This window comes from Anomaloglossus baeobatrachus, chromosome 3, assembly GCF_048569485.1.
Source record: "Anomaloglossus baeobatrachus isolate aAnoBae1 chromosome 3, aAnoBae1.hap1, whole genome shotgun sequence".
Classification (NCBI taxonomy): domain Eukaryota; kingdom Metazoa; phylum Chordata; class Amphibia; order Anura; family Aromobatidae; genus Anomaloglossus; species Anomaloglossus baeobatrachus.
The window spans coordinates 146,045,504-146,061,519 of record NC_134355.1 but is presented as its reverse complement, the minus strand read 5'-3'; the positions used below and the strand labels follow the sequence as shown (position 1 = coordinate 146,061,519).

General features: G+C 46.3%; 1 protein-coding gene across 7 annotated transcripts in view; it reads left to right on the top strand.

Moving 5' to 3' along the window:
* The window catches only part of BIRC6 (baculoviral IAP repeat containing 6), a 533,701-nt gene that overhangs the window by 207,505 nt on the left and 310,180 nt on the right, over window positions 1–16,016 (top strand). For all 7 annotated transcript variants that reach the window (XM_075339505.1, XM_075339507.1, XM_075339508.1 and 4 more), the window contains exons 31-33: window positions 4,046–4,179; window positions 13,958–14,095; window positions 14,251–14,378. In XM_075339505.1, coding sequence (XP_075195620.1) covers window positions 4,046–4,179; window positions 13,958–14,095; window positions 14,251–14,378 — 400 coding nt within the window. The remainder of the gene's footprint in view (window positions 1–4,045; window positions 4,180–13,957; window positions 14,096–14,250; window positions 14,379–16,016) is intronic.

The following is a 16,016-nucleotide window of genomic DNA, read 5'->3' as shown; positions in this document are numbered from 1 at the left end:
AAGGGATGAAGATGCTGCCTGACACCTCTTGGAAGCAAATCTTCCTTAAGGCCCTGTGCGCACTGGAAAACGGAATCTTCTCAAGAAAATTCCGCAGGCACTGAAAGATTACCGCACCCGCGGTAAAAAAACGTGACAAACCGCACCCAAAAACCACATGTGGTTTGCCGCGGTTTTACCGCGGTATTGTTCGCGGTTTTGACGCGTGCGGGTTGGTACATGTTTTATTGCATTCATTGCAATAAAGCACATTGAAAAGAAAAAATAATTTCCTTCTGAGATAGATAGTAGATAGATAAATAGATAAATAGACAGAATAATAGAGGGATAGATAGAGGACAGATCGCTGCATTTCTCCCGAGCGGTAATGTGAGTTAACATTACCGGCCGTGGGAAATGCCCTGTGGTTACCTCTGCAGGCTCGTTGCAAGGCTGCATTCAGCCTGTGTCACTCGCTTCTGGATGCAAGCAGCGCAAGACGTGGATTACGCCGGAGCTGTGTGTTTTGGGAGGGGTTAATAAAAGGGTGAACGAGGAGGCTTTGTTGTGTGTTATTTAAAATAAAGGATTTTTCGGTGTGTGTGTTTTTTCACTTTACTTACTGGTTGATCATGTCAGCTGTCTCATAGACGCTGCCATGATCAAGCCTGGAGTTAATGGCGGCGATGCGCCGCCATTAACTCCTTATTACCCTGACTGCCACCGCATCACGGCAGCAGGAAGTGCCGGGGACACTCCGGTTCTGTCGCATAATGGATGCGACAGTCCCGGGGCAGCTGCGGGCTGATATTCTCGGCTGCGGGAGGGGGCGGGACATTAACCCTGCCCCCCGCCCTCCCCAGCCTGAGAATACCGGGCCGCCGCTGTGTGCTTACCTCGGCTTTTTTTTATAATTCCATTTGATTTGTATGTGTATTCTGTGTCTGTGTGTGATGTGTGTGTGTGTGTGTGTGTGTGTGTTTACTCCTTGCTCCGCTTCCTCTTCCTGTAATGACATCACTTCCCTGTGGGATTTCACGATTACATTGCAGTCAATGGAGTGAAATCCTGCAGGGACCTGCGGAAAAGAAGTGACATGCAGTTGTTTTTGCTGCGGGAATCCCACAGCAAAACAAGCAGCTGTCAATTTCCGCATAGTGCGCACAGCATTTTCTTTCCCCATAGGTTTTGCTGGTGAATCACTGCAGAGATGTTATGAACATTTTCTGCAGTGAAACATGCAGCAAAACCGCGGGAAAAACCGGTAAGTGCGCACAGGGCCTAAAGGGAATCTGTCAGCAGGATTTCGTCCCTGAAACTATCTGCCCATGTAACTCTTTTTTTAAACCTGTCTAGTAATACCTTTACATGGCCGGTCCATTCCGCCATTACTGAGATATCACTGTTTTGAATTGATATGCAAATGGCTGAAAACGTATTTGTAGATCTGAAGCCTCTGTCACTCCAGCTCTATTCCCTGTCCTGCACCACCTTTTCCTGCTTGGCTAACCATCTCCATGCTGTGTGAGTCCAGACAAAAGAACTGTCAGTTAAAGGGAATCTGTCATCAGGTTTTTGTCACCAAATATGATAGCAGCGTAATGTAGAGAGAAAGTCCCTGATTTCAGCAACTTATCACTTACTGGGCTGCTAAGTGTAGATTTGATAAAATCACTGTTTTATAAATTGGAGATCATTAATGGACTACTTGGCGTGATGACAGGTAGTCAAACATATTCATGAGCTCTGTATAACCTCATCCCCACCACTGATTGGAAGATTTCTGTGTACCCTGTATATGGGCAGAAAGCTGCCTATTCGTGGTGTGGACAGGCTTGTAGAGCTACACATTGATGAACTGCTAGAACTGTAGCAGAGAAAAGTGATATCAAAATGACAACAAGCAGCTCAGTAAGTGACATATCACTGGAATCAGGGTCTCTTTCTACACATTATGCTGCAAGCAAATAGGGTAGTAAATACCTGGGAAACCCTTTAAACAGGAGGAGGCAACACTGGGTGGAGCATATAGCTTAAGTGATCAGATCTATAAATGGTTCTTTAGCCTCATTTGCATATAAAGGAGAACACTGATTAGTCAGTGACAAAGGAACCTACCACTGGCCATATAAGTGTATTGTTGGATTTGTCTTTGAAAGAGCTACATGCATAATTAAAGGGAACCAACCACCAGAATTTTGCTATAAGAAGTAAGGGCATTGCTATAGTGGCACTAAGATGTTGAATCCAAGCATACCTTTTATTGGAGGATAGGATGCTTGGTTGCTGAAATATCTTCAAACAAAGTTGCGAAATTGCTCTGCATTTTGATGTGTGCAGTGGTGCGGGCCTTTGTGGGTCAGGTCCTCAGTATATATTCCTCCTCCTGCGTCCTCTATGGCATGTCCCTTTTTGAAATATTGCGCCATACTATCATTGGCGGCGCATGCACATTGCCACGATAATGATGTCTTCATTAAAATAGCACTAGAACCTGTGCATGTGTGTACCATTTTAATGAAGACACTGCAGACCAGACTGAGCTGCAGGGGCTAGTAGTAGTAAAAAAAAAAAAAAAAAAAAAAAAAAAAAATGTGCACGCGCCCCTGCACAATTTTATTTGCAGTGTCTTCAATAAAATGGCGCCGGAGATTGCAGTACATACATGCGTGCTTTCTGTTGCCATTTTAATGAAGACCTCATTACTGTGGCAATGCGCATGTGCCGCCAACAGTAGTGGCGGCGCGGCACAATATTTAAATAAAGAAAAGGAGTTTTGCCATAGAGGACGTAGGAGGAGAAATACACACCAAGGACCCGACCTCCAAAGACCTGCACCACAGCACACGTCAATCAAAGGCGCAGTGCATTTCTGTAACTTTGGTTACAGATATTCAGTAATCGTGTCCGATCTTTCAACAAAAAATGTGCTTGGAGTCAGCATCCTAGTGCCAGTATGGGCCTGCCTTTACTTTATACAGTGTGTCCACCCATATCCTGTCCAGCGCCGTTAACTTGAGAACGGCATCAACTATAGGCATAGACGTGGTGTCTAGGTATAGTAAAGTAGCCATGCGCTACGCGATGAAACCACCTATAGCGCCACCTGGTGGAAAACAACGGAGTTAACATTTTTATCTCAAAAAAGTGAATTACAATGTTGTAGGGCATCATCAATTCAATACGAATCGTCACCTTGCATACAGAAATGCTATGATTAGAATGTGTTAAACTCACAAGGCTGCGGACGTGAAGCGATACCTCATGGAGACCTTACTACAAGTCATTGGGTATGGTGGCTGTGTGGAGTGGCCTCCACGCTCACCTGACCTGACCCCATTGGACTTCTTTTTGTGAGGTCACATCAAACAGCAGGTGTATGCGACCCCTCCACCAACATTGCAGGATCTACGACGACGTATCACAGATGCATGTACAAACGTGTAACCTACCATATTGCACAACGTGCAGCAAGATACAGTATGCTGTCCAGAGTCCAGATGTGTATTGCAGCTGACGGTGGCTACTTTGAGAATCAAAGTTAAATGAGTGCCATATGCATAAGCATTCAATGGTTTGGGGGCTCATGGGTTTCATATCATAGCATTTCTGTATGCAAGGTGCCTATTCGTATTGAATTGATGATGCCCTACAATTGTTGAATTCACTTTTTTTCTCTCTCTCGTTCCGTTTTCAAGATAAAAATGCTAATGCCGTTGTTTTTCACGAGGTGGCGCTATAGGTGGTTTCATTGCGTAGCGCATGGCTTCTCTACTATACCTAGACACCACTTCTATGCCTATAGCTGCTGCTGTTCTCAAGTTAATGGCGGTGGACAGGATATGGGTGGACACAATGTATAACAAAATCCTGGTGGTTGGTTCCCGTTAAATAGTTTGGGAGGTGAAATCCTAGTGACTCTTTATCCTTTCTTCTTAAAGGAAATGGATGTTTAAATCTCATTGTTTTTAGTCACCTTGGGATATAGAGTAAAATAAGGTGATCAAGGGTGTATTTCCAGTTGGTTTATTGATTTTTCACCTTTTTTTTTTTTTTTTCCCTCCAGAGTCTTTATGCTACTTTCATGCATAGGCCAAAGATCGCTTAGTAACAGCGGAGTCCTGGAAAGTTTGTTAAATCTTCTAGACAGTCTATTGTCGCCTCTACAGCCACATCTACCTGTGTACCGTCGAGTCGAAGGTAACTCCTATCCTTCTATTATTTCTATCATTATGAAATCCATACAGGATCCATACTGCATAATGGGAAAGTCTTCACTGAACACAGATTTTATCGCAGAATTGAGGATTTTGATGACTGATCAATTCTGGCAGAGAAAGAAGCAGACTTCTCTGATAAGATACATTACAAAGTTGCTTATTTTCATGTGTACTATTGATTTATGGAAAAAAAATAAAACGACGGTTACTCTTTCAGCCAAGCATTCTTCAGTTACTGGTTTTTGGCTTCAGAAGAATACACCTTTCACTGTCCCATGTTTCATCACCTTGGACATTTACAATCTTAGAATAAGAAGCTTGTTGCTGAGCTTTGAAAATATATGTAAAAATGTTACAAAATGTTCTGTACTCCCAAAATGTCACCCAACAGCAGCTCAACCCACAAAAACCAAGTCCCCGCTCAGGTTCGTCATCTGTTAATAGAAATATATATATATTGGGTTTCCATGTTAATAGTAAAACATAGGCTGTGGAAATGCGCTATGGCTCTCGGCCAAAAGAAATCCAGCAAAATCTGCACATCCAGTACCACATGTTTGTCATTTCTGTAGTGCGGTGAGCCCGCTGAATTTACGGGGTACAAGTCTCCAGAAACTCAAGATGGCCAAAATGTATGGGCACTACAATTTACTAGGCACTACAATAGAAATTTCCTTTCTCTGACGCCTCATTGGGGGACACAGGACCATGGGTGTTATGCTGCCTATCCATAGGAGGACACGAAGTAGATGTAAAAGCATAGCTCCTTCTCTGCAGTATACATCCCCTGGCCGGGCCAGGCAACCTCAGTTTTAGCTTAGTGTCTGTCGGAGGCACATCTTCCAAGGTTTTGTTATTTTTTGAGGGCGACTGTTTCCTTTTGGGACTGATCTCCCAATACCATCAACGGGCGGGAACGCGGAGTGCTGCCGCCACGTACCCCCTCCTGCGACGCTGGATCCTGGGCTGCATCTCACTGGACGACTGGTCCCACAGACACCGATTTTCCAGAGCCCAGGGTAGAAGCACAATTCCTCAGCCCCTCTTTGCAGGCTCTGAGTTGAACATGGCACTGTGTGACCGGACAGCAGGTTGACTCTGCTATTCCCACTGCCTGGACTGAGGCACTGTTTAAGGTGAGATCCCCCCTGACTGGTTTCCCAGACAAAGGGAGAAAAGACGGTGCAGAAAGTCCCTTGCTGATTGCAAGGAGGAGAGCCCCAGGGATCCTGAACACAGTGTTAATTTTTTCCCTAGCTGCGTGCTGGCTGGGGAGGGGGGGGAAGTCCCTCGCTGTTTGCAGAGAATCCTGCACAGATAATCTACCGGTGGCGGGGGGGAGGGCCCAGAGCTCAGGAACTCGCACTGTTTATTTGCTCTGTTTATTTGCTCCAGCTGCGTGCTCTGATTGCAGGAAAGCCGGCAGAGATTATCCTTCGGTGACAAGCTGTGTGCTGACTGTAGGGAGTTGTCATAGAAGCTCCCTTCCCGCCGTTTTTTGCTACCGACAGCAGGGGGGCACACTGACTAATTCTTGGCGCTCTTTTAGCGCTAAGCCCCCCCCCCCCCGCGGCCGCGATAAGCCCCCCCCCCTCCCCCAGGAAAGCGTGCGAAGATCTCCACAGAGTTTACTCCTTCCTGAGGACGCAGGGCCATCGGCTGATTCTGGTGAGGTACTTGCTTCACTTGTAGCTTTGCTGACCATTGCCCCCCCCCCTCCTGACATACTCCTATTAGGAACATGCAGAATTCTAAGGGCAGTAAGAGCGCTAAGGCTCACATAGTCTACTATTCAGCCTGCACTGCCTGCCACGCTGAGCTACCACGAAAACACACCTCTTCTCTCTGTGGTTCCTGTGCCCCTGTAGCCCCCCAAAACCCCCCCCGCCACCACCGCCGCAACAGTCAGCCCAGAGCCTAGGGCTCCCAGCCCACCGGAATGGGCACAGTTTCTGTTCCAATCCATGGAAAAACTGTCGCAGAACCTGGTTCTGGCTATGCAATGTCGTCCTCCACACCCTTCTGGGCCCCTGGACGGAACGCAGCCTGAGGATACCCCTATGGAGGATCCTTCTGAGGTAATCCGGGCACATGCTTCACCGGTTGCAGGGATCAGGAAAAGAGCACACGGCCGGGTGTCTCCAGCACTCTCTCATGGCCCCCAGGGCTCTCCCTCGGGAGCACGCAGGGCAGGCTCTCCCACACGCTCCACAGCTTCTGAAGAGCTGGAGGAGGGAGAATGCTGTTTGTACCAAGAGGATTCCTTGGTTTCATCCTCCCCAGATGATCAAACTGCAATAGACTCCCTTATAGCAGCAATCAACCAAACTCTGCATGTGGAGGATCCCCCATCCACTATCACTGACCATGCGGTCTCCTTTAAGAGGGCAAGAAAACTCCAAAAGGTTTTCGCTGATCACCCAGAGTTTTCAGGATATCCTCACAAAGCAAAGGGAGAAGCCTGACAGGCGCTTTGGTAACCGAAAACTCATGGAGTCCCGGTACCCTTTTGCCTCACCTGCCCCTAAGTGCTGGGCCGATCCGCCCTCGGTCGACCCCCCCGGTCTCCCGCCTTGCCACAAAGACGCTCCTGTCTTTACCCGATGGTTCCTCCATCAAGGACCTGACAGACAGACAGGTGGAGCACCTCGCCCGCTCTGCTTTTGAGGCTGCGAGTTCCTCCCTCTCGCCCTCCTTTGCCTCTGTGTGGCAAAGGCGATCTCGGTCTGGGCAGAATCCCTTAACACTTCGCTTGAGGAATCCCAGTTCACTCATACCTTCACAGAGGTAACAGCTCAAATTGCCGCTGCGGCGGAGTACCTCATGCAGGCCTCCATGGACGCTGCTACCTGCGCAGCGTTTGCCGCCTCCAATACCATAGCCATCCGTAGAGCTCTCTGGCTCCGACAATGGTGAGCGGACTCTGCCTCCAAGAAGTCTCTCACAGGCCTTCCCTTTTTTTCCAGACCGATTTGTTTGGCGAGCGTCTGGACAAGCTCATTTCTGACGCCACGGGAGGAAAGAGTACCTCCCTCCCCCAGCTGAAGTCCAGGACGTCCTTCACCAGACGTCCACAGTCCTCGTTCCGCTCCTTTCGGAACTCATTTGGTTGGTCGACATCCCGTGCTGTCCCTGCCACCAGCCGCGGACTACGCAGTGAACGACCGACCTCAGCTCTCCCCGAAACCCACTTCGTCATGGCAGCCTAGACCGAAACAGTCCAGGACTAGGGAGACTCGTCCACGACGTTTTCCCCCCTCATGACTCCTTCGGCGCACCGAAAGACACTCATTGTAGGAGGTCGACTGCGGCTCTTTCAACACATCTGGGCTGCCGCCACAGACGACAAATGGGTGCGAGACTTTGTGTCTTCCGGTTACCACATAGAATTTCAGACCCGACCCTCGAATCTGTTCTTTTTCTCAAACCCCCCAAAGACTCAAACAACGCGCAGCTTTTTTCTCAGCAATCCTCTCGCTCCAAACAGCAGGAGTGATAATACCTGTCCCGGACGACGAGAAGTTTTGGGGGTTTTTATTCCAACCTCTTTGTGGTCTCCAAAAAGGATGGGTCAGTTTGACCCATCCTGGACCTCAAACACCTGAACAAACATGTGCACGTACGGAGATTCAGAATGGCATCCCTAAGGTCCATTATTGCATCCATGGTCGAAGGGGAATTCCTCGCCTCCATAGACATCAAGGATGCGTACCTACACATACCCATCGCCCCAGATCACCAAAAGTTCCTCCGCTTCGCAGTTCAGGACTCCCACTTTCAATTCGTAGCTCTACCCTTCGGCTTTGCCACTGCACCAAGGGTCTTCACCAAAGTCATGGCGGCCGCCATGAGCGTCCTTCACGCCAGGGGAGTAGTTGTTCTCCCTTACTTGGACGACCTCCTCAAGGCCCCCTCCTTCCGCGACTGATCAACCAGCGTACAGATCACTGTGGACACCCTATCCCGCTTAGGGTGGCTAGTGAATCTAGACAAATCGTCCCCGATGCCATCACGATCCATCACCTTCCTGGGCATGTCCCTGGACACCCATCGGGGCTTGATCTATCTCCCTCAGGACAAGGCGATCGCTCTTTGACAAGCGGTACGCTGCCTTCTACGTCCTCCGTCTCGCTCCATTCGATTCAGCATGAAGGTGCTCGGCAGGATGGTGGCGGCTATGGAGGCAGTACCCTTTGCTCAACTGCACCTCCGCCCACTGCAGCTAGTCCTTCTAGCTGCCTGGAACAAGAGCCCCTTCTCCCTGGACAAACATCTTCACCAGACACCTTCAGTCAGGTATGGACTCCGCTGGTGGCTTTGGTCCTCATCCCTATCGAAGGGGAGATCTTTTCTCCCAGTGAACTGGCTGGTCCTGACCACGGACGCCAGCCTCCTAGGCTGGGGAGCAGTGTACCGGCACCACACTGCTCAAGGACGTTGGGACGCCCCAGGAGTCATCCCTACCCATAAACATCCTGGAAATCCGCGCGATGTTCCTCGCGCTCAGGGCGTTCTGCCCTCTGCTAGCGGGTCATCAGATTCGAGTCCAATCGGACAATGCGAAAGCTGTAGCCTATATCAATCGGCAGGGGGGCACCCGCAGCAAAGCGGCTTATCTCGAGGCCCACAAGATCCTCAGCTGGGCCGAATCGACAGGATCAGTGATATCAGCGGTACACATACCGGGAGTAGAGAACTGGGCAGCAGACTTTCTAAGTCGCCAAGGCCTGGCCGCCGGAGAGTGGTCTCTCCACCCAGAAGTGTTCCTACACATCTGCACTTGCTGGGGTACACCAGACGTGGATCTAATGGCCTCAAGGTTGAACGCAAAGGTACCCGCGTTCATAGCCAGGTCACGCGACCCGCAGTCCATCGGCGCGGATGCTCTAGTCTACTCCTGGCACCACTTCCGCCTGCCTTACATATTTCCACCTCTACCCCTACTGCTGCGGGTAATCAGGAAGATCAAGGCAGAGGGAGTGCCGGTGATACTGATAGCACCGGACTAGCCCAGGCGCGCCTGGTACGCCGAATTAGTACAAATGCTCGCAGACGTACCGTGGCGCCTTCCAGACATCCCAGACTTGCTGACCCAAGGGCCCATTTCCAATCAGAACTCCAGAGCCCTGAAGCTGACGGCATGGCCATTGAGACCTGGGTATTAACAAGAGCGGGATTCTCCCCCGCGGTTATCTCCACCATGATCAGAGCCCGAAAGCCTGCTTCACAGGGCTGTGGAGTCGGTAAACCAAACCTTCGACTCCGACTCCTCAATTTTTCTTGCACCGACTCCGACTCCTACATATATTGCTTATAGTTAGGTGAAAAATTTATTGTAATACATGAACATGTGTATGTGAACATCAGACATTTAATAATTTTTATGATACAATAATCAAGATATTTGGATAGAACATAAAATATATTTATTGTAATACAACTTTAGAACACAAACTGTAATAAATTGTAAATATGTAATATACAGTAGATTACATATATATCTTGTGTGTGTGTGTATGTATATATATATATATATATATATATATATATATATATATATATATATATATATATATATATATATATATATATATATATATATATATATATATATATATATACAGTGCCTACAAGTAGTATTCAACCACCTGCAGATTTAGCAGGTTTGATAAGATGCAAATAAGTTAGAGCCTGCAAACTTCAAACAAGAGCAGGATATATTAACAGATGCATAAATCTTACAAACCAACAAGTTATGTTGCTCAGTTAAAATTTAATAAATTTTCAACATAAAAGTGTGGGTCAATTATTATTCAACCCCTAAGTTTAATATTTTGTGGAATAACCCTTGTTTGCAATTACAGCTAATAATCGTCTTTTATAAGACCTGATCAGGCCGGCACAGGTCTCTGGAGTTATCTTGGCCCACTCCTCCATGCAGATCGTCTCCAAGTTATCTAGGTTCTTCGGGTGTTTCATGTGGACTTTAATCTTGAGCTCCTTCCACAAGTTTTCAATTGGGTTAAGGTCAGGAGACTGACTAGGCCACTGCAACACCTTGATTTTTTCCCTCTTGAACCAGGCCTTGGTTTTCTTGGCTGTGTGCTTTGGGTCGTTGTCTTGTTGGAAGATGAAATGACGACCCATCTTAAGATCCTTGATGGAGGAGCGGAGGTTCTTGGCCAAAATCTCCAGGTAGGCCGTGCTATCCATCTTCCCATGGATACGGACCAGATGGCCAGGCCCCTTGGCTGAGAAACAGCCCCACAGCATGATGCTGCCACCACCATGCTTGACTGTAGGGATGGTATTCTTGGGGTCGTATGCAGTGCCATCCAGTCTCCAAACGTCACGTGTGTGGTTGGCACCAAAGATCTCGATCTTGGTCTCATCAGACCAGAGAACCTTGAACCAGTCTGTCTGAGTCCTCCAAGTGATCATGAGCAAACTGTAGACGAGCCTTGACATGACGCTTTGAAAGTAAAGGTACCTTACAGGCTCGTCTGGAACGGAGACCATTGCGGTGGAGTACGTTACTTATGGTATTGACTGAAACCAATGTCCCCACTGCCATGAGATCTTCCCGGAGCTCCTTCCTTGTTTTCCTTGGGTTAGCCTTGACTCTTCGGACAAGCCTGGCCTCGGCATGGGTGGAAACTTTCAAAGGCTGTCCAGGCCGTGGAAGGCTAACAGTAGTTCCATAAGCCTTCCACTTCCGGATGATGCTCCCAACAGTGGAGACAGGTAGGCCCAACTCCTTGGATAGGGTTTTGTACCCCTTGCCATCCTTGTGACCCTCCACGATCTTGTCTCTGATGGCCTTTGAATGCGCCTTTGTCTTTCCCATGTTGACCATGTATGAGTGCTCTTCACAAGTTTGGGGAGGGTCTTAATTAGTCAGAAAAGGCTGGAAAAAGATAATTAATCCAAACATGTGAAGCTCATTGTTCTTTGTACCTGAAATACTTCTTAATACTTTAGGGGAATCAAACAGAATTCTGGTGGTTTGAGGGGTTCAATAATAAATGACCCTCTGAATAAACGTTTCTCAATTTAAAAAAAAAAAAAAAAAAGAAATAACATTCTTTTTTGCTGCAGTGCATTTCACACTTCCAGGCTGATCTACAGTCCAAATGTCACAATGCCAAGTTAATTCCGAATGTGTAAACCTGCTAAATCTGCAGGGGGGTGAATACTACTTGTAGGCACTGTATATGTGTGTATATATATATATATATATATATGTGTGTGTATATATAATATATATATATACACATTTTGTATTACATATTTACAATTTATTAGTTTTTTGTGTTCTAAAGTTGTATTCCCATAAATATATTTTTTTATCTAAATATCTTGATTATTGTATCATGAAAATAATTAAATGTCTAATGTTCACATTGTGCTACAATAGATTTTTCACTTAAATATAAGCATTATACTAAATGTTATTATTTAGTAAAATATTCAGCACATTCTGCGTTGCACTACTGTCCCCAATTTATTATATATTTTAGGAGTCTGAGTCGGTGCATTTTATACCGACTCCGACTCCACCAAAATAAACTCAGACTCCGACTCCACAGCCCTGCTGCTTCATCCCGCATTTACCACCGTACGTGGAAAATCTTCCTTTCATGGTGCAGGGAAACTAACGTCCAGCCTATGCCTCTGGCCATGCCCAGAACTCTCGACTTTCTGCAGTCTGGCTTGCAAGCAGGGTTGGCTCTCAGTTCCCTTAAAGGGCAGGTCTCAGCGCTCTCAATCTTCTACCAATGCCGCCTGGCTCAAAAACCGCAAGTCAAGACCTTCCTCCAGGGCTTTTCCCATCTTGTTCCCCCGTACAAACAGCCGCTGGACCCATGGGACCTCAATCTCGTTCTGGACGGTCTCCAGAGGTCCCCCTTTGAACCTCTCAAGGAATCCTCCCTTGCTCTTCTGTCCTGGAAGGTAACGTTCCTGGTGGCAATTACGTCCATCAGACGGGTTTTGGAGCTAGCAGCACTCTCTTGCCGCGAACCTTTTCTGATTTTTTTTTTTTCTTTTCACCAGGACAAGGTGGTTCTGCGCCCCCTTCCGGATTTTCTTCCAAAGGTTCCTACCCAGTTTCATTTGAACGAGGACATTGTTCTGCCTTCCTTTTGTCCACACCCAGTTCATAGGGTGGAAAGGTCTCTGCATTCGTTAGACCTCATCAGAGCTCTCAGATATTACATATCCAGGACAGCCCCCTTTAGGAAAACGGACTCTTTGTTCGTCATTCCTGAGGGGCCTAAGAAGGGACAGGCAGCTTCAAAGGCGACTCTGGCTCGCTGGATTCCCTCTGCGATCCAGGAAGTCTACCGCGTGAAACTCAAGCCCATTCCTAGTGGGCTGCGGGCTCATTCCACGCGAGCAGTTGGCGCTTCGTGGGCCATTCGGCATCAGGCTTCAGTGGAACAGGTGTGTAAGGCTGCGACCTGGTCTAGCCTACATACGTTTTCAAAGCATTACAGAGTCCATACCCAGGTTTCAGCTGAGGCAAATCTGGGTAGGAAAATTCTGCAAACAGCAGTAGAGCACCTCTCTCAGTAGGCGCTCCAGGCTGTCCGGGACTGGTTCCTAGTCCTTGGGTTGTGGTTTGTTTCTTTTATTTTTCCCACCCATGGACTGCTTTAGGATGTCCCATGGTCCTGTGTCCCCCAATGAGGCGTCAGAGAAAAACGAATTTTTGTGTACCGTAAAATCGTTTTCTCTTAGCCATCATTGGGGTACACAGCACCCACCCTGTTGCCCTGTTGGGCCTTGGTTCTCTCAGTACCTTATTTGGTTATGACTCTTTTTTTTTTTTTTTTTTTTTTTCTCCTCATGTTTCTCTGTTGAGGTCAGTTTTTACTGGGTTTTTCTCCTACTGCTTGTACTAAAACTGAGCTTGCCTGGCCCGGCCAGGGGGTGTATACTGCAGAGGAGGAGCTAATGTCTTTTGCATCTACTTAGTGTCCTCCTATGGATAGGCAGCATAACACCCATGGTCCTGTGTCCCCCAATGATGGCTAAGAGAAAACGATTTTACGGTGAGTACACAAAAATCCGTTTTTTCCCGCCACCTTCATCACCCTCCTGACTCAGGACATTATCATGGGGCAAAACTGCGGTCACCACAGATTGTCACTGCCATACCCTGAAGTTGTCCTGTTTCAGGCGGATGATGGAGACCACAGCCTCATTAGTTGCCACCACACTTCATATGTGCCCGCATTTTCTGTGCCAATGCCACACTTCTGCTCCCGGCCCCCATATCCTCAATCGCTATCATCACAGTAATTGTTTCTGACACCATTGTCTTTTTCCCTGTAATGAAATATCATCAATGGCGGTGATGGTAGCTGCAGGGAGGTGACCGCAGGGTCATCATACGATATAACGTAAAAAAATGATTGCTTTAGGAATTAGCTGTGTAGGGAAAACAGAATTTTATAATAAAGCAAATTAGAAAGGTTAGGACTTAAAGATAGATATTTATACCGGGCATTATAGGTATGGGAACCACCCCTTTAAAAGTAAAAAGGGTCAGAGAACCCTGGGTTTCACTGGTTGAATACTGCCACGATGATCCATTCATCTTAAGAGATTGGCGTTTTCATGAATTTAATAATAAAATAAATGAATGCAAATAGTCCCTTCTAACATGGAAAAGTCACTGAGTTATATAAGGATAAACTCCAGTGGTATGATAAGCCATATGCTACAATTATCGTGCATGTCTCTTTCCATAGGGGTCCTGGACATTCCGATGATAAGCTGGGTGGTCATGCTGGTATCTCGTTTACTGGATTATGTCGCCACAGTAGAGGATGAAGCTGCAGCCTCCAAAAAACCTTTAAATGGCAAAGATCGAGAGAGGTTCATTACAGGTATGGGGGGGCGGTGATAAGTATACAACTTCTAAATATCTTGCTGGGAAGAAATACATTTTAATTGCAAGTTCATCTGTATTGCTGAGGAACTATTGTTTCAAGAAGATGTGGCCAATTAGAAGCTGTTGCCATTGAATTCTCTCTTCTTACAGGCAATCAGTGGAGTTTTATTAATAATAGTCTGCACACACAAAGTCTGAACAGGTCAAGCAAAGGAAACAGCAGCTTGGACAGGCTTTACTCTAGGAAGATCAGGAAACAGCTTGTTCACCACAAGCAGGTAATCTGTATGGTGTGGAATATATATGAGATGTTTATGGCCTTTTCATCCAGTGCAAACGTTTTCTTTCTCCTTTTTAAGATCTATTTGTCACTTGGTAAACATTCACTGCTGCTCAAAACTGTATTGTATGACTCTGACCCTACCTAATGTTTACTTGCAACTCCTAGAGGTAGTCTTTGTTCACTCACTTAAAGGTAATCTGTCACCAGATTGTTGCTACCCCATCTAAGAGCTGCATAATGTAGAGACAGAGACCCTGATTCTAGTGATATATCACTTTACTCCTTCACGACCAAGGACGTACTGGTACATTCTTGGCTGTGTCTGTCTCTTTAAATCAGGCTCATGTCACAAGCCTGCAATATTCCCCACACATGTCTGATGATTAGAGTTGAGCAAGTACCTAGCTATTCGTACTCGCTATATTCTTAACAAGTACTGTCTAATTCTCTGGCATTCATTCTGAATAGTACGGCATTCGGGTTACTCATTATATGCAGGTATTAGACAGTACTTGTTATGAGTATAGCGAATACGAACAGTTAGGTACTCGCTCACCTCTACTACTGATCTGATTAGAGATCCACCCGTGCCTGTTAACCCATTAGATCGAAAGCGCTTCGGCAGGGATCGCTGTATTCCCCTCCACCATAGTCTGCACTGTGACTGCAGGCATAAAGTCCCCTAAGGGGACTAGTAAAATGGATAAAATATGTAAAACAAAGAAAAAATTAAATATGGAAAAAAAAAATTCAAACCCCCTAAAAGTTCAAATCACTTAAATCTAATTTATAAAGGTGTGTGTGTGTGTGTGTGTGTGTGTGTGTGTGTGTGTGTGTGTGTGTGTGTGTGTGTGTCCGGGATTGGCATGTATGTTGTGAGGCGAAATTTTAACCCCGCGCGTTCCAATTTACCAATCAATTTTGCCCCTATCTACATAATGGGGAAAAAGTGAAACAAAAAGTGTATCCGCAACATCGCATTTATAATCACGAAATTTTGCACAGACACCTCATGTGACCCAAGGAACGTCGTAGACCATGTTTTGACAGGAAAATTTAACCCCGCGCTTTACAGTTACACTCCAAAAAACATGCCTTCATTAAAGTAAATGGAGCCTGGAACTACAGGTTATTAGTAGGAGCTGTGAGTGGTTGCTATAGAAACAAAAGACATTCATAGTATAAGAAGCTTATATGTGAGGTAATAAGGTGTCGGTGGGGAGACGGATAGAGAGAGACACTGGGAAAGAGACAGACCGAGACAGACAGTGAAAAAGAGGGACAGACCTGGAAAGGGACAGACCTGGAAAGGGACATACCTGAACAAAACCAAGGAGAATATAGAAGTGAAATATAAATTTTTTGCAAAAAAATTCATAAAACATTAAGGATCAAATACAAAAGGAATGGGGTTAATAGTCAGGAAAAGACTGCGCAAAATGTGACAGAAGAAGAGAAAGGGCCCCTCTCCCATGCAGTGCGACCCACCGTAGTAAATGGTGTGAAAAACAAAAAACAAAAACTGAGAAGTAGACCTGATGGAAGTTGAAAAATGTGATAAGGAGTCAAATAAATTGTGATATAAATTTTTGCAAAATGGTGAATGTAATGGCATAATGCATGGATCGGAGAT